This window comes from Centroberyx gerrardi, chromosome 23 (assembly GCF_048128805.1).
Source record: "Centroberyx gerrardi isolate f3 chromosome 23, fCenGer3.hap1.cur.20231027, whole genome shotgun sequence".
Classification (NCBI taxonomy): Eukaryota; Metazoa; Chordata; class Actinopteri; order Beryciformes; family Berycidae; genus Centroberyx; species Centroberyx gerrardi.
This window is the reverse complement of record NC_136019.1, coordinates 18486195-18505970: the sequence shown is the minus strand read 5'-3', so window position 1 is coordinate 18505970 and position 19776 is coordinate 18486195. Positions and strand designations below refer to the sequence as shown.

Here is a 19776-nt window from a genome sequence, read left to right as displayed (position 1 = left end):
CTTACGAAGGTGACAATGACTTTGGGTAGACAGTCGGTCTGCGATACAGCGGGGGGAAAAATAAATGAGAGATTATTAAACGCAACATTTTGGATCCTGTAAGCTTCAGATCCCCCACAGGCGTTTGATGTCTGGATTCTGAATTTATCTCTCGATCGGTTCTTTGACAGAGCAGCCGTGGGACGGTGGCGAAAAATTAATCTTTCAAAAATTGCTGATGATCTTTTGATGTGACATGAAAAGGGGACGACAGCGAGCAAAACTATGGGGAGGAAGACAGACTGGGGTCATGGTTTCTTCTGGACTTAAAGAAAAGGGAGTGAGAACTCGTAAAGTTCTCAATCTCTTTTCTTTAAAAAAAAAAGTGCTTGAACCAATAACCTGCCAGTGAAGTGAGCCACTGAAACAGATGTGTGAGAGTAGAGGAGTGGACGATCCACAGGCACAGCTATTATAGAAATCACACTCTATACTACAGACTTGCGAACTGTAAGTACTGCTGAACTTTTGCTCCACTGCCGAGATCAATTGTGCGGAAAATTAAAGTTTTGTTCTATTTTTGTCATCAGACGGTAGACAGATTGGTCTGGTAACCACTTGCTTTAGAGGTCTGTGTTGCGATTTGCCAATTTTGCTCTACTATAAGATCGTCAAGAAGGGAGTGTGTGCAGTACTAATGCAGGAGGATAAATGCCTGAAGGATGACAATGCAATCCAATAGCGTCCCATGTAAGAGACATCCCTCTGGAACCATCCTACATGTGCCAAATTGTCTCTCGGTGAGAAAGCAGAAACTGGAGTGCTGCAGCAATACAGTCGGCCGACAATAACCAAGAGAGCAGCGAATAATAAATCTCACTAGGGGTTGCGGAGACAAACAGCTACGCGAGAGAGAGGGCTGGAAAGCAAGGGTATTCAAAATAGGCCGGCTTCACCCCTGTTGCCGCTACTAATTTTACTCTCTCACGGTAAATTTCCCCTCTCGCTCATAGCGCTTGTTTCAACTTTACCCCACATGCACCATGCCTGGAGCCCCTGCTGTGACAGCCCATCACCCGCTCTGTAATTGACCCATGTGGGAAAAGGAAAGGCTGTGAACGCCAATGTTTGCTGATGGGAAATAAAGCTCCTAGTCATGTAAACAACCAAGGGCCCAGACAAACAACTTTGTGCTGCGTTTGTCTCGAAGGGCCCCCTGGGCGAAGAAAATCTTCATGTATTATGAATTGGGGGAGGGGTAGGGGAAAAAAGAGGGGGGGGGGGGGGGAAGGAGCTACGCTAATGCTATTAACGTGGCGATTCGCTATCTTCATAGACAAGGGGAAAGGGGTTGACGCAGCTTTGTGTCAACACGCGAAGAAGACCCACAGGAGGCCAGACCGAGCGCGATGTAAAACACCGCCGTTGTCGATCTTCACACACACGTCACCGTGGACGCTACCGAGCGGCGGCCACCGGCGAATAAGCCGGATAAATATTTAACGACAAAGCTGTGAAAATGATCAATGGCTCGCGCGCCGGGGCCAAGGCTCTCGGTCCGGATAGATTTATCATTGTAACCGAGAAAGTTGTAAGACTGATGACCGCTCCTCCTATAAATTTCCAATTTGGCCATTTAGAAGTAAGTGATAAAAGTGATATTGTGGAATAGTATTAGGGGTGGGAGGGGAGGGAATGGGTGCCATTTTTCATTAAGGGAAAGGAAGTGAAGGGTAATGTGGTTCGTAGACTGGAATAATGATTAGAGATGGAAATTCAGAGTGGAAAAAAAATAAAGCGCTACAGTACGCGGGGGCACACACGTAGGCATGAGCACAGAATTATAGAATGTACACATATGTGCCTCGGCGTGGATATTTATGCATGTCAGGCGCGCCTCGGTAATGCGGACACTCGGCGGGTGACCCTGCAGGGCGGGGGGGGGGGAGGGGTGCATCAATTCAGAACGCCTCTTTCAGGTACATTTGGTTCCGCGCTCATTCCAATCATTCGGCATTCACTCCAGTCCGCCTCTCTCCAAGTCTGGCTCCAAGTAATGGAAACTGGCAGACAGGCTTCAGGTGCAAATATAAATGTCACTGCAATTACGCCGGAGAGAGAAGTCTGCAAACAAACAGTGTGTTAGGGCGTCTGTGTGTGTGTGTGTGTGTGTGAGTGTGTGTGCATGGAAACTGCAGTAGAATATATTGTCTATTACAATGTGAGCAGTCATAATTCTCTCTCTCTTTCTCTTGCACTCTCCCTCCTATCGTCCTCATCTTCATTTTTCCATCTCCGACTGACTCGCTCTCTCTTTGTACACGGGTTTGCGCACTCCCCTTCATCTTTGGACTGGCTTTGCCTTCTCTTTCGCCTTAGATTCAATCAGAGGGTGTCCAAGTTCAGCATTAACCCAAACGAGCACAAAATTTTCACAATATGATATCACGGCACAGTAAACATTCATGTTAAAGGAAAAATCCACCCTACAACACAGCTATTGGCAATGTACCTTTTGTCCATTTCGTTTGATGGTGTATTTTTCTTATTCCTGTGGATAACTGGCTAAACGTAGACAACATGACGTCACATTGAGATTCCCAGCGTAGCTACAATGTAGTTTGACGGCAGAAATGTAAGATATACAACAGTGTAAGAGTATCTGATTGTGGAATTTCCCTTTAAAACAGCTTTTGAAACTGTTCTGAAATGATATCATAAAGATATTTAGCTCCTGATTTCACAAAACGATGCAGGTAGCAGCTATGGACGACTACAGACGTCATCTCAACTTTCATTTTGGCGCTAAATTTCAACATTGGTATTACAACATGATAATGTTTGCTGGGCATCTCTCATTCTATTCTCTAAGCTCCCTCTCCTTGTTCTCTCCCTTGATTTCACGCTTTCCCACAATCTCTCCCTCAATCTCACGCCTCTCTCTCACCAACTTTTTATTACCTGTTGCCACCTGTTTGAGTGTACTAATGGCGCAGAGATTTGTTATCTGATTACAGGTCTGCGAGAGAAAGAGGGGGATGAATAAACATAAAAGTGGTGGAGCAGGTAGTGGCAAATGAGGCTGATGAGTGAGGAGTGTGTGTGGAACGCGGGCGGATATGCAAATGCGGTGGAAATGCGATGCAAATGAGCCTTTATTCCCCTCAAATGCGCAGGTGAACCTCGACGTGCAGTTATCAGACACACAGGCGGGCGTTGTGTATATGTGCGCATGTTAGTGAGGTGTGTGTGTGTGTGTAGTTTGACCACTGCACAGGCGGAGGCTGTATACAATAAGTTGACCCTTGATCATCGGGGAGGAAGAAACAAAGGAGAAAAAAAAAAAAAAAACAACCTTAACGTTTAATCTGTGACACACGCTCACCCACACACACTATGATGATGTGAGCACCCCCGTCCCCCCCCCCCCCCCTCCATCCCCCCGTCCCGCCCCCTCCCCCCCCTGCGGCTGAAGCACATTAAGAATACTTAAAATGTCATTGGCAGTAAACTGAGTGCGGATTACAGGGGTGTTAGGATGTCATTATGTACATCAAACAAATCCACTACCCCTGCCTGCCGTGAATAGCAATTCCTATCATCGCCATAAAAGGGCATACTGTATGCGTTGGCGGGGCCATACGCTCTAAATGGCATTTTGGATTTGGTTACAAGAGGTTCAGTCTGTCATTATGCTAAACCGATTACGCTGACCTTAACAGTGCGCTCACATGCGGATGGTAGCGGCTAATCCGTGAGGTGTGTGTGTCTGTATGTGTGTGGGTGGGGGCATAACATGTAGGGTTCCAAAAAGTCTAAAATGACAGATTACCTAATGAATCAGTCGTTAATACTTAATAGAATACTCTAACTCAGTAATGTAATCTGATTACTTACTGACTGTAACTATAATGGTGCACACTGTAATTTATAATAGTGTTACTACCATTATATGAAACCATTATCAACCATCACTTCAAGATATGTAGATTTATATTAGTGTTAATATCATAATCTTAATTCCTATTAAAACATGTTTGAGTAATCCAACAAGCAATCACCTATCCTTTCCAACAGTATTTCTAATCTGATTGCTTTGTGTTTTACATAGTAATACTGACAGATACAGCTAGCAATTTGGTAATCAGATTACTGAAATCCATTTACATTAACATTTAATCTGCCTGTAGGCAGTGATGAAAGCTCAGGGTTTTTTTTTTTTTAATCACGCGGACACTGTGATCCATGCTTTTTTTTTTGTCTCAACTGTCTTACCTAACAGAGTATATCCAGATTACAAGTTAAGTGCTGCAGCAAGATGAAGAACTAGGAAGAGACAACGTATTACTCCCATTTTAGCTTCAATGGCTACCAGTGCAGTTTAGGACTGATTTTAAAATGTTATTGATCACCTTTAAGGCAGGTTTTGGACTAGCACCTAGCTATATCACTGAGCTTTTAAACCCTATGAGATCCTGCACAGTCCAGGCTGAAGACTATAAGACTGATGGAGCTTTCTAGGCTCTGGAACAACCTGACAACTCAGCGTTCTCCTTTAAAACTTGGTTAAAGACACATTTTTAGGCTTGCTTTTACTTCACCTACGGCCTGTATCCCATTTTTGTTACTGTTTTAATTACTCTGTGCATTTGCCCTTTTACATTTTACAGTTTTTGTTGTTTTATAGTTCTTGTTTTATGTATTGCTCACATTTTCATCTATCTTGCAAATGGAAACTGGAATCATAAGGATAAATAGCACTATATTGTGTTTTTTTTTCTTGCTGTACTCTCTGGTCTTTGAATGTAGGCATGGGTTCCTGCTTCCTACTGGCAGTTTTGATACTCGTTTAGTTGCCTATTTGGCCACCCTGTATTATTATCATTATTCCTATTACAGCAATTGCAGGTGGAGATTGGATTTAGTTACAGGGAAAGGGTTAATGCAACTACTGGAGTACTGCAGCCAGAGACGATTCACTAGCCAACAGACACCGTTGCTAAGTGACAAATTGCTAGCAAGGATGGGCAAGAGAGATAGACTGAGAGAAACAGAGAGAGCGAGAGAGAGAGATGGAAAGAGAGAGCGAGAGAGGAATTGATTGGCTCCCTCTTAGGAATTCTGGCTGCCTCTCTCCATGTCGGAGGAAGGTTGGATGAGAGGGGAGGGGAGAGGAGGGATGGATGGATGGAGGATGGCGGCTGGGGGGTTGGGGTGGGGGGATAATTGCAGCTGTTAGCTTGATGATGCCTCGCAGAAAAGGGAAGAAAAACAATCGGAACAACTGAGAGAGAGGGAGAGAGAGAGAGAGAGAAAAGAGAGCATGGGAGTGTCCAGGCATCCAGTATTGATTGAGAGGGGGAGCGTGCGGCGGTGATGTTCTCATTCTGTCTCCTCGTATGAAATAAATGTGATCGCTACCCAACCCGCCCCACCGGTTAAAAACATGGCTATTAATACTGTGATGTCTTAGTAACTGGAATTACATTGGCTGTGCATGTAACTTAACATATCAGTGACTGAATGTGCATTTGGAGATACCTCATTTTCAAAAAGGATGTTCCTATTTTATAAGATCATACAGCATACAGAAGATCCTATGACACTTATAACAGATGATGATCCTCCCTCCTGATTTTTTTTTCCTTCATAGCAACTGTATTGTGACAGAATCTCATTGTGAAATCAAACTATTCAGGTGGGTTTTTTCTGGGGTGGGGTGGGGGTCTATTTTCTATCAAAGGTGTTCCATCCCTTGTTGGGTCTGTTTCTCGATAAGACGCCCATACAGTACATAAGTGGAAAGGGTGTAGGCAGGCTTAGTGTGAGGACTGTGTGTGTTGAATATGAATGCATAAAAGCTAGCACCAATTTCTATTATGTATGGGAGACATGCAAGGAGGCTAGGAGAAGTCGAGAATTTCGATGCAGGTGTGTGTTTGTGAGTGTGCTTGGTGGAATAACTATGTTTGCCTTATTGGCTTTTATCTAATGTTGTCTTATTGGTTGTAGTTTGTGTTAAGTTTTATTATCTATTATTGAGCATGTGGGGGTGCTTGAGCCAGGGCATACGTACAGAGCCTTGTCTGCCACCTATATAAAATGTTTGCTGTATTCAGTGTGGATGCACATGGACTTTTGAGAATACTCTTGTGTGTGTATATGCGTATGTTTAGTGCTTACTTAATGGCAGTAGGCGTACTTAAAATTTCCAACCGATAATACCACAGAATTTGAATTAAAATCAACGTTCCTGGAAGTGGATGGTCGGCGCGGCGGCCATTTTTATGTGTACTGTTAAGTTAGCTCCCGTATGAACCGACTTACGGCAAGTCACTGAGGTGAGAGGTTTACCAAAGCACCTTCTCTGTCTCCTTGCTGTCATGAATTGCTAACATGCTAATGTTGACTAGAAGAGCTAGAGAGAGAAGTACAGTCTTTGATAAAGCTACGTTAGCCTGGTCGCTAACGTTAGCTTTCAGTTGAATTTTGACAGTTTGCTAACAGACACGTGCACAGTTCTCAAGCAAGTGTGACAAACTTTACGGCCTTAATGCCAAGACTTACATTGTCAACATAGCAACTAACCCTTAAAATTCTATGATCGCCATTTTATGCGGTACTAGCAAAATTACCATGGCAAACAGTGGAAGGACCGTTCTATCCATTCAAATTCTGTGGATAATACCGTCACAGATTATAAACCATACAACACAAAAGCTTTCATGAACTGGATATGGGTGGAATCACTATTGTGTTATATCAGTCAGCGATAGAGAGTAGCAAAACAGACACATATTTATGCTATACTCTGGATTTTTCAAGGCTGTGTAATCCAAAAATAAATAAAAGAAATCCATTTGCGATAAATTGGAATAATCCAGTGGATGAGCAATTGCCGTTTAGAACAGGTCATTACCTATGTGTAGCGGATTACATTTCTCATTGTAACCTTTGCTGAACTCAGTCCTGATGCAGATCAAAGGCTTGCCTGTTCCAGCTGAACTCTGGGCCGCCGGTTGAACCTCAGCGTTCTGCACTCGGCGCTTAAAGAACAAGAACAAATCTGTTTGATCCCTCCGCTAATCCAATAGCTGCATCCAAGGTCCAATTATATGGAAAAGAGATGAAGGGAGAGTGACGGGGGGAGGGGGGGAGGTGAAAGACTAAAAGAAATGGGGAGGGAGAGAGAGAGAGAGAGAGACAAGGCAAGGAAAGATGAAAAATTGCTGTAGGTGAGTAGAGAGAGTAGCGAGAAAAGGGTGAGAGTGATACAGTACAAGGGGGAAAGGCATAAAAAATGAGCAGAGAGAGAGAGAGAGAGAGAGAGGCTGAGTTCAAAGGTCTCTCTCTCTCCAGACGCTGGCTAAGCTAGCGGCCGAGTTCAGAGACACAGCGGCTGTGGAGCCTTTTGGTTGTAAAGCCACATCGGGGAATAAAAACTAGTCTTTCCTCTGTTCTCTCTTTCTTACTGGAGACCAGACTGTTCCCTCTCTGCCAAAGATCCCCCTTCTCCCATTCTCACACACACACACATACATTCTTTCACTTTCTCTCACTCACTCTCTTTTCTTCTCTCAAACAAAAACACACACACAAGCACTTCCTTTCCGTGCCAGAGAGTGTGTGTCTCATGTTTCCTCCGGCTGCCTGCGGCGTCCTGTGGGACCCAGGTGCCTGTTAAGCACATAGACAGGCCGACGAGGTCAGACGGTGCTTACTGTATTACTGTATTACTATCTTTCAGTAAGTGGTTCGGAGTATTACCTATAGATCAAAACAATGGCATCCAGGAAAAAGGGAAAGAGCGGGGTTCTTTTTCTGGCATCGCGGCTCGTGAGCGTGACATGCTCCTATCTTAACAAAACATTGCTCAGCGGATCGGGTTTTAGCTTTATGTACGAGTAACATTCATCGATGCGAGGCCTGTTCTGATTTTTCCACTGATCGTCAATGTGAAGTTAGACCTCCAAGAATACCGTAGCATATAGATTAGTCCATGTGCTTACTGTATTTCTATGTTACTATCTTTCAGTAAGTGGTTTAGAGTGTTACCTACAGATCAAAACAATGGCATCCAGAAACTTTTCTGGCATTGCGGCATGTAATTCCAGCTTTCCACAAAGCAACAGCGCTCTGCTCACATAGGGAAACAGTGGTGTAGATAAGAGTATATGCACATATACGCTGTATACTGATTTACTCTATCAGAACTTTTCCCTAGCACTAACTGCAATTTATTTTTTGCATGTACTCATTATTAACAAGCTGCATCAGCAGAATACAAACCTATAGCAAACAAGTCAAAGCTAGCTTAGTGCTAGTTTCAAGCTCGCCACCTGTTTTGTCTGTGAACCTGACCAGTATAACAGTATCAAACCCAAGTATATCAATTATGCATTCACAACTAAACAATAATTCTTAACATCTAGGTTAAGTTGACGACACACAAACAACAAAAATCAAGAAGATCGAAGGCAACCTGCTTAGGCCTAGCCATGATTTTAGTCGCAGAGGAGGTAACTGCCACATATATAATTGAATGGAACTGAACGAGCATTCAAAATGAATGACTATGAACATCGTCCCCCTAAAAAGTCCTCCCTATGGACAAACCAACATATAGAAGCTCTCCACCTATGGCGAACCTAGAAATTTAGTGTAACCAATCACATGTTTATTTGCAGACATTCATGATGTTAGCCTGGCAGGAGGAACGTTAGCCATAACAGCAGTGACTTAGCCTACACAAGGAGAGTTGTTGGGTTCCAGTATATGAATGGTCCATTTGCTGGGTCTGCTGGTTTCCATGCTGCTCTTTTTGTTGGGTTATTTATAATGTGGTGGAAATATTGAGCCTGTGATGGGACAGTAAGGTCATGGGACGGACTCACCACCTGTTGACCCTGTCAGTTGGGTCAATACTCCTGTCTCACTACTGGCAGAGATATCCTTCATATCTCTTGAGCTGCACTGGCACTTAGGCTACTGTAACAACACTAATAGATGCAAATAGATTGACTTTGAGTTGCCGTAATGGGTGTGAATCTAGTATTAGTCTAGTAATCCAGAGTCCTGCGGTCTCCCGTTCGGGCGCCAGTGGTTTCACCTTTTGTGCGAGTTATTTTCATCAACGTGAAGCCGTTCCGATGTCCCCAGCGGTTGTCGACGTGAAAAGTTATCCCTCCTACAATACGGTAGCATATGGATTAGTCTGTGTCTCTGCAGGTCTGCAGGGCTTCTGGGAACATCAGTGTGGGATTGGAAAGGATCAGAGAATCAATAATCGCAGAACATACAGTAAGACGGTGAGGAGTTTGTATTTAAATGACGGCGTTTGCATACAGGTTGTGCAGTAGCTGTTACGGCTAACTGTAGGCTGACAAGTGTGTCCTTGCAGACTTAAGGTTCGGCCTATTTTCACATCGTGTCCCGTTTTGGCGGACACGTGCGCTGCATCGCTTGCGCTAGTCGTTTCCCTAGACATGCAGACATGAAGGCCTCTCTCTCTCTTTCTCTCTCTGTCTCTCTCTGTCTCTTTGCCCTTTCACTATCCTCATTCTGTAGTGTGTTTAGACAGTGTGCAGTCCCGGAGGACAGGAAGAGCCAGGGTGGTTACCAGTGCTGAAGTCTGCAAACCGTCCATGATGGTAGTTCATCATGCCAGAGGAGAGGAGAAGGGCGGGAGGGAGGTGAAGGAGGGAGGGAGGGAGGAGATAAGGAGGAGGTGAAGAAAGGAGGGAGGATATAAAGGAGGAGGGGAGGAAGGGAGGGAGGAGGTGAGGGAGGGAAGCCTCGTTGCTGATGCTAACCAATGTGTGTGTGTGTGTGTGTGTGGGGCAGGGTGGAGGGATGAGTGGCGGATTGGTGTGTGTGTGTGTGTGTGTGTTGGGGGGAGGCGGGGGGGGGGGGGGGCTCGCACTGATGAGAGGTCAAGCCGAGTGTCCTTGCCTGCCTATCACACGTACACCACAGGGAATAGCCAAACACACACACACACACACACACACACACTTCCCCACGTACACACCCGCAGTACCGCCACACTCCACCAAGGGGAGCTCTGATCCTGCAATCCTTCGCTAGGCATATTGCATCTCCCTTTTTCCCTCTATAACCTCCCCTCCCCTCCTCCCCCCTCCTTTCTCCCCTCTCTCTCTTGGCGGAGAGTCCCTATCACCTCACCTAATTCTGTCTGCTTCATTTTATCCAGTACAAAGCTGACAAATTCATAGGTTTTGTGGAGAGAGACGGTGAATGGAAAACACACAAATACACACATAGCGAGGGAGAGAGAGAGATATCGAGAGAGTAGGAGAGAGCTTTTACTTATTTCGGAGCTTACTGTTGCGGCAGTAGATATGCACGATGTTGCAAGAGCCATTAAGCGCAATAGACAGAAACTGGACGAGACTTTCGAGACCGCCGGTGCTGTGCGATAGCCTCGGCCGGAATCTAACGCTACGTCTTGTAGACTGGGGGGCGATTTTTGAAGCATGATATCATGGCGGCTCTGACGGGACGAGGAGAAGAGCGTATTATCGCGTTTACCTGCATTTTAGGCATTAGCGGACGTACTTATCTGAACTCAAAGTGAGGTAGAAGGGGGGGGAAAGGACATCTGTGAAATGTTCCGTTTACATGCAAAGGGTTCCTCCACCTGCAAGATCTTCACATCTGTACATACAGTATCATCTCCATGTGTAAAGTGAGGGGAATATATCCGGAAAGTGTATAAGTCTCTCAACACGTCACCGTGCCTCGACACTTCTGTGCACATGAATAACTGTGTTGATGAGTTGTTGATGTGAATACCTACATATTTCTGCACACCCCGTACATATGCTCTCATTCCTCCCATTGTTATATATCACATAATATGATATTTTTAGAATTCTTCACCATTTTCATAATGCACAAAGATCACATTGTCTTTAAGCTGCTATGCGAATACTACTTGCTGCTATTTTGCACATCCTAATGCTCAAATCCAGATTTTTTCATACATTTCTACTTAATAAGTACAAGTTTTAGAGTTATCGGTTGCACATGTGTATATAACCGGCATGTGTTCTATTCTTATGTGTATATTTTTCTGTATCCTGGTACTATTTGCTGCTGCAGTGGCTCAATGTAACCACAGGGATCAATAAAGTTCCATCTAATCTAATCTAATCTAATCTGTTGGTTATTGTGGGAACCTGTAACTTCCCCAGTTCTCTCTCAGCATGTGTTTGACCATATGGCTGTAAATGCAAGTGTGTAAATCTCCAATGCATCGGAGCGAGCACGCGTGTGTTTTGCGCACACGTACATGCAAATGCAGCCCATGAAACATCAAACCCCGCTTCCAGTCATTGATCAGCCGGGTATCAGCCAGAGTGTAAACACAGGGTCAGAGGTGTGTGTGTGTGTGTGCGTGTGTGTGTGAGAGAGCCGGGTCAATGTCATCAATATCCCTCTCTATGTGTCTCTCAGTGGGACTGTCCAGTGTAAACCTAGAGAGCTCTTTAACACTTAGGCCGCCTGGTATGTCAATTAGGAGGATCCGCCGGGGATTCAAGCTGTTACGCGGGTTAATGGAGATCGCCTGGACAGTGTGATGTGGGTGGTTAGGGCCGGTTGAGAGGCATTGGAAGAATACTGTACATGCATCTGATATCTGTTTAGACGTATGAGGTTTTCATCCGACAATATTTATAGCGGCATTATAGATTTTTAGGCATTCAGATGGGTTTCTGAAACAGAGCAATTTGCACTGCAAAAATGCCTGTTTTACCAAGTCTTTAAATCATATTATTCTTAAAACAAGAGAGAAAAAAAGTAATAATCTGGTAATCTAACTAGTAATCTGGTGAATTCCAATGCAAATCAATTTGTTTCAAGAATGTTCACGAATAAAGTGACCATGCAGTTATGACATATTGCAAGAGCACTTCAAGAAACAATTTTTGGAATTATTATTAAAGACAGGTGTCAATTATGACAGAACGATAGAAAGGTAGATAGATCGATAGAACGATAGAACAATAGAAAGACAGACAGATAGATAGATAGATAGATAGATAGATAGATAGACCGTTACTGACAATGAAATTCTAATTTGTGTCATGTTGAATCTGCTCACAACTGTGTCTCAGTCTAATGTGTGTGTGTGTGTGCGTGTGTCATTTGCCCAATGGTCATTATGGTGCAGTTGGTGGTAGGTGGGTTGCCTCATGCTGTAAAAGTCATGTTGGCTTCCTAAACTCATTAAGCTAGTCTCACTCTGCTGATCACACACAGCCCTACAGCAGAACATTTTTGACCCCGACTGTGTGTGTGTGTGTGTGTGTGTGTGTGTCTGACTGCGTCTGGATGTGTCTGTGTGTGTGTGTGTGTGTGGGTGATCGTTTGCCCTTATCCTAAAGGCAAGTACGGCATATGGCCATAAAATAGCAGCTCACAAAATCCTGGCCTATTTCCAAATGTCTAAGTTATCACACTGAAACACATAACAATATTATTGCTATGTGACAGAAATTGAGTCTGGTCGGCATGGAAATCTCTCCCTATAATTTTCCAGCACTTACTCTACATCGAGAATGACGTCTTCGGTCATTAAAAGTACAGGAGTTTGATGCTATCCGTCGTTTTATTCAACTTTGAATGGGTGTTTTTTTGCAGCCGCACACAAAGGAGTTGGTGTACTTTCTTTGTGTTAATGCATTCACATCAGGCCTTTTTGCATCCCGGGCCACTTACGATGCCTATTATTAGGGCTGACAAGCCATTCATTCCAATTACAATTACCAAAACACTGGGAAGAAGTAAGCAAGGCAATTGTAAGTGAAATTGATTGCATCTCACTGCCGCTATCTCTGACTGCCAATTGATGACCTGGTGTATCGAGCCTCTGCTGTTGGCGCTATTCAATTCGTCTTGGGCTGTGTGTGCGTGTGCGCGGGTGTGGGTGTGTGTGTGTGTGGAATTCAAGTAGATAAAACATGCTGGCATGCACATCCACGCGCAAATTCACACACGCAAGCATCCAAGTTGCTCTTTTGTTTCTCATTACCTACTATTAAAGGTTTGTAAAGATGTGTTGGGTAATTTGTTCAGAAAGGGTATAAGTGCATTGTCGCCTTTGATAAATTAGGGCGCATTCCATTTGTGTAGCTAAGTACATTATGTGCATACATACTGAGCAGGGCACTGTCTCCCCTTGTTCATTAATAACAGCTGAAAACAGTGTTCTCAGACACGGCTCCTATGTATATACAGTGGTTTTCTGACGGAAGGAGAATGATGTATAATGTACGCCAATTACATTTTAGCTATGATTGGGATGTTTGACCTTTGGACTGTGATGACCCCTTTGACCCATGAATGACCCCTGAATATGAAGGTGACATGGATTTTTGGCTGTTTTGGGAAAAAAATAAACACAACAGAAGGAAAAAAAAAACATCCGCACTGATCTTCTGTTCATCTCCAACCTGAAACCAGAGAAACTGTTAAGATAAGTTGGGTGGCAAGCAACAGGAGAGGAGGGAAGGAAGGCGAGACGGACGCTCCCCCCTTGATGCTCAGATGGAAGCGGAGAGATAAAGACAGAGGCAGCGAAAGAGTTAAACAACGCAGCAGAGGTAGGGCGGGGTGGCAGACGAGAGGGCCCCCGTTCATTTTGCCGTGCTGTGTTTACCTGGCGCAGGTTGCGGGTGACGCGCACGTCATGCCAGGCGTTGTCGTTGAACTTGCCGTTGACGGGCTCCACCAGGGCCTCGAAGGCCCCCGAGCCCAGGTTGATGACCAGCCAGACGGCGCCGCTCTTCAGGGAGAGGTTGACGTAGTCGGCCGACTTGCCGGTGTGCAGCATGAGGCCGTTGCGCTGCAACGTGCGGAAGGAGAGCGTGATCTCGTCGGTGCTGCTCTGGATGGGCGTCAGCGACAGGTCGTAGCAGAAGAACTCGTTGCCCTTGAAGGTGGCCACTGACTCTTCCTTACCTGCAGACGAGAGAAGAGGGGGAGGAAGGGGAGAGAGGGAGGTGAGTTGAAGGAGGTACTGCGTGAAAGTAGGAATACACCGATATAATGATTTGCGGATTCATCGGGCCAAAATTGGCCTTTCATTAAAAATCGGATGTCTATCCAAGTTGACGAAGTTGTCCACCTCCCAATATGATGAATACAATGCAGTTTGATTACAGATTTACTATATAAATGATCAATACTACACTGGTTCCTTATGGGAAGCCATTAATGTAAACTGATTCTGGTATAACATTTTTGATTTCACATACATATGAATGGATATGTAAAATTATTTGTATCATCCTGGATTTCAATGGAGAGTTTTAGTGTCCCATGATCTAAATGGTGTTTCACAGGTTTTTCCACCCTGACAAGAATAAAATTCTAGGAGAAACAGTAAATACTAATTTTTTGGCACGAAAATGGCCAACTTTAAAGATATTGAATATCGATTGAATATCTGCATTGGTATTAGTCAAAGCCCCCACTAAACCAGTATGGACCTTCAAAACCCTATATTGGTCGAAGCCTATATGAAAGCTGGACTAACATCACTTAATCTGTAATGCATTTGTTCTATGCAAACATCTTGTGGGTCAAATGTACTGAGATAAAACCGATTAGATGTGGTTATTGATTGTGGTATTACAACATCAATTTTGGTTGCAACTCTAATTCACTAATAAAATGTTTTCATCAGGAAAACTTCACGGGGCGAAAGAACATTTGTTTTAGTTTACGGATGCATTATCAACACATAAGTAGAATTAATCCAATGCATGCGACACCATCGTAATGCAACAGAATGATGCAGCGGTAACGGATTCTCTCTTTTGAAATAAATGGACTTCCATCAGAGCAAAGCAAACAAAAAAAAAAAGGGAATGAATCAGAGAGAAGGCGAGTGAAAGAGAGGGACAAAGAGAAAGTGGGAGAGAATATAAAGCGAGACCAAGGAGGCCAAGACCAGACAGACAGAGACGAGATGGATTAGAGGAACAATTCAGAAAAAAAGAAAAATGGGGGAAAAAAGAAGACGTGTTGACATCTTTGCTAATGCCTGTCAGTCTATCTGTCTGCCGCACATGCCTTCCTTCCGCCGCAGTGAGCTTCGTTCACACACTACCAGTCAAAACAGCCGGTTTTGCACAATGGACACATGTCAAACACCGGCCTAACAGCAGGGGAGGACACTGGTTCCGCCTGTCAGGAATTGAACAGATCTCCGCAGCTGTCACAACAGCAAACACGGCTGCAACAACACACACACAACGGTAACACCTCAACCACACGAGTCACAGTGTGGACGCTGAAGCTGCTATGAACATCTGTAAGTAAAAGCTGGTAATCCATACTGTTTCCCTATATCCCCACCCATACAGTCTACTTAACGTGTTGAAATTGTCAGCAGCATGTTTATGTAACCCCAGAATAGTTAATATTCTATTTTATTGCTTTATTGTTTGATCGTTTTTATTGTTTCTGCTGTTTTATTGCTTATTTTATATTCTATCTTGTGCTAATAATTGTTTTTTTTCCTGCTGAATCCTATTACTTTTGCTGCGGCAACGACCTCATTCCCCCCCAGAGATCAATAAAGTTTCATCTTATCTTATATATATAATAACAATAAGAATGGGTACAAATTCCTTGACAGGTGTTACAAATCAACTGCTTCCCAAGGCAAAACGTGACCTTTGGCAAAAGCGTCGAGGATCCGAACAACGCCGCCGATAATGGCAACATCTCTCTCAACTCTCAAATCACTCCACCCCAGGTGGCGTCGTTACGAATCAACCGGTTTCCCCGACGCGAGCTGTGATCTGAAGTGACACTCTGCTTCCTGTGTTCGTTTGCCCCTGCCGGTTCCCCCGGGGAGGCCGGCCGGAGGAATCTGCCTCAGGTAATGAGGTTTAGGCCTGAAACAGGAGGGGAGAGGGGGACTAAACCTGCCAGGACGCGCCTATATGGGCCGGATCATCAAATCTAGTTTACCCCGCAGTTCCATTACAGCAAAATCACTCCAATACCTTGGTGCATTTCCCCGGGGAGAGCGGCGAGGGCCGGTCAGAGGGGTGGTCCGTTGGCAGACAGATTGAAAGCCGAATCTCATGAGCAAGCGAGTTAGCCGCAGGAGCAATCTCAGGTGAGAGGAGAGGAGCGGTGATGGATAACAGCATGTCCATTTCATATCTATGGCGCAATAGTGACATACGACCATGAACTTGTTGTATGTGGAGTGCGACTGCAAAGAGATGTTGCGTGCTGTTACTACAACAAAAGAAGGAAAGGCAGGAAAAGTAGATTTTTCTGTTAACAGACATTTTTATCAATAGCCAGTTGCAGAATAATGGCTGCATGCGTAGTATGTGAAATGAAAGAAGCTACATTATTTCAAAGTGAGAGGCGAAGTGAAAAGCATTGTATTGAGTGACATAACTGCTATACTGCTGGCGCATTAAAGGGATGAAACAGCTCACTTTGAAACAAAGACATCTCAGTCTCGTAATATGAGTGTGCGCACTCGGATGAAAGAAAACAGTATTTTATGTTGGGGGGGGGTGACAAAAAAGTGAGGGACGAATGGCATCCCCAGATAGAGAGACAACTACTTAAAAGAGCATTTTGGCTGAAATCGAAATTTAGAACAATCTCAACTGGAGCGTGAATCGTCATCGAGAAAAGGCATCAAGGGAGAGATAGAAAGAGAGAAACAGAGGGGGAAAAAAGACGGAGAGAGGAAAAAAAAACAAATCCCCCGAGAGCAGCCTCCTGGCGGTGTCTGTGTTGCTGATGTAGGAAGAACAAAAGCGTGGCAAATGGACCACAGCAACCATTTTCAATTATGTATTAAGTTGGACCCCCTCCCAAAATATGGGCTGTTAACGGTAAGCAACAAACAGCTTGTGATTGCCTCTATGAGCTCGGCGTCAGGCGAGATTGAGCCGCACGCAACGGAGAGGCGCGAGCCGCAAAACGAAAAACTTTCCTTTTGTTTATGCCTTTTTAATGAACAGAAGGCTGAGAGGAGGAGATAAAGCTGGAGAGGATCAGGGAAGTGACAGGGAAGGACGACGGGGACGCTTTTCGCTGTCGCGCCGCCGTGCCGTGCAGATGACAGTCAGTCTGGTTACGTCGCCAAGCTATGTCCATCAATAAATTGACTAGAGATTTTTTGGGTAACCCTTCATTTTACAGGTCAACGTATGAACTATGTCTAATTAGACGTTAACAAAAAAAACTATTACACAGTAACGTGGCTAATAATTATACAACAATATATTTGCGTTCATATGTATTTACATGGTACTGGACCTGTAAAGTGAAGCGTGTCTATTTTCTACAATTCAATAGTAATTCCTATGTATTTGCATGGTGCCGGACCTGTAAAGTGAAGCGGGTCTATTTTCTACAATTCCGGTACTATGTAATTATATATGAACGCAAATATGTTGTTGTATAATTATTAGCCACGTTACTGTGTAATAGCTTTTTTGTTAACGTCTAATTAGAAATAATTCATACGTTATTAGGGACCTGTAAAATGAAGGGTTACCATTTTTTGTTGTTTTTTTTTATTAGGTGTGCAGATTAAGAGATGACAGTTATAGAAGAAATAAAGAGTATTAATCAGGTGGATTTCATAAAAGATGTGATAAAAATGAACAGATAACGTGTTAATTTGCAAAAGAGGCTGTGTGAAAAGGTATTGGATAGCTGAGGTGTTAAAATGAATAGGTGGTATGATTTGGGAATATAGCAGATATGTAGGACTGAGCAAATAGGTTGATTTGTATGTTCTGATGTAAGTCTAGTAATGTTGGGTTTTGTTTTGTATGGATGTTTTGTATTTATGTTAGGATGTTTTGTGTGTGATAATTGTATAAGATGTCATGTTTTGTGTCTATAAGGAAACGAAAATAAAATCATACAAAAAAATAAAAAAATTGTCTAGAAATTGACGCAATCGTGTGATTTTTGACTTTGGCTTTTAGGGCCAGAACTGGCAAAAATCAACACTGAGCAGCCAATCATTCATTCATTCAGACGAACATTGAGTTGTCTAAACGTTGACATTGATCGAGAGTCAGGTAAAGTCATTCTCGTCTCTTTCGGCTTATGCTGAGGACTCTGCCCCCAGAATAGGGATTCCTCACCAGGATACACTAGTAAGCCCTTTCTCCCCCCCTCCACTCTTAAATCTGTTTGCTCCAGTAAGTCAGTGATCCTCCTCCACACTGCAGAGCATTGGAAAAGCCTCCCCCCTCCTCCCAATTCCCCATGAGAGCGGAGATCACTTCAGCCCCCGCGTTCAAAAGGAAAGCTAATATAAAGAAGTACTCTCTTTTCTTTCTCCGAGACCACTTCAGCTCCTATGAAGACGTACTCGTCCCTATACATGTGTTTCTTTCTCCCGCATCTCCATCTTCATCCTCTCCCTCCCTGCCGGTAGCGCCATTGCGATTACACGCGTGCGCCCGCCGTCGCACGTGCACACGCGCGCTTACAGGATACACTTTTCACCCAGATCAAATCTCTTTACATAAAGCCCCGAGAGCTTAGGCAGCGGTCGACTCTGCAGCTAGAGGTAAGAGAAGACACACAGACAGAGAGTGGAGTGCTGTCAAGGTCTCAATTAACCTCGCAGAATGTCCTGACTACATCACGGAAATGACTCATTTGAAATTTTGTCAATAATCCAAATTTAGTTAATGGCTTCTTTATTAATTATATTTTGAGTTCTTACGGTGTTGTGATTTCATTTCTTTGGGAGGACAGACAGTTCGCGCTGGGTATTTTTAGGGGGCTGAAATGGTACACCCAGGGTCCAGGCAGTTAGTTAGTTAGTTTTGTTACAACAAAATGCAAGTGACACACACCTCATATCATCAGGATTTGTTTAACAGAGCTATACTGGAAGGTATAAAGGATCTCTGGGCACGGGAAGTCTGTAAAGGCGGTACCCTGTACCTCCGTCCTGATGGTAACAGGCAGGGCAATCTATCCAACAATAGCTTCTTGAATAAGCAGGCGTAATGAGGCAAGCCGGCGCTTATCATTTGCCCACATGTAATCCCCCAGGCTTCACTGGGCTTTCATGGTGCTCGCACTTCAGGCTTCCTTATCCTACGCATCGGATGAGGAGGTTAGATAGCTGGGAAAAGTTAACGATGCAGCCGGTGTGCGAAAGGTTGCGAGGTAAATAAAGACGGAATGATTCCGGTACTATAAAAATAGTATTGTAGCATTGCTTTTGCTGGGGTGCAGCAGGGAGTTCTACTGGTTAGAGAGACCGTCCTTCAATCGAAAGACCTGGGTTCATGCCCCAATGTTGGCAAGCATCCACCTTGCCGAAGTGTCTTTGAGTAAAAGACAAAAGCCCTACCAGCTCTAGGGGTGCTGCTCTGTAGTTGACCTCTGACCTCCCTGTGGAGGGGGCAAGCAAAAAGAGAAGTAAGGCATTATGAACCGTCCTTGGCCAAGTCTCGGCTGTTCTTACCCATCCCATTTTTGAGGCGTTTCCAATCCACCTCAGCTCAGACGGCGCTCTAAACCATTCCCTTTTCCTTTCTCCCTTCTGCCTCTATTTCACCAGCTCATACCTTCCTTTCCACCCTTCACACGAAATGGATTCAATAACCTCAACCTCCATTCCCACCTCTGTCACCATCATGGCACCAACAATAGCTAAGGAGTTTGCTGCAGTCAATGTGTCAAGAAGCAGCTCGCCCTCTGCGACCCCGGGCTTCTATCGTCCTTGCAGGGGCGGTGTGCCTCTCTGAG

General features: G+C 44.3%; 1 protein-coding gene across 3 annotated transcripts in view; it reads right to left on the bottom strand.

Annotated features, from left to right (window-relative positions):
• The window catches only part of nrxn2b (neurexin 2b), a 603500-nt gene that overhangs the window by 385901 nt on the left and 197823 nt on the right, over window positions 1-19776 (bottom strand). For all 3 annotated transcript variants that reach the window (XM_078281834.1, XM_071923519.2, XM_071923520.2), the window contains one exon: window positions 13664-13965. In XM_078281834.1, coding sequence (XP_078137960.1) covers window positions 13664-13965 — 302 coding nt within the window. The remainder of the gene's footprint in view (window positions 1-13663; window positions 13966-19776) is intronic.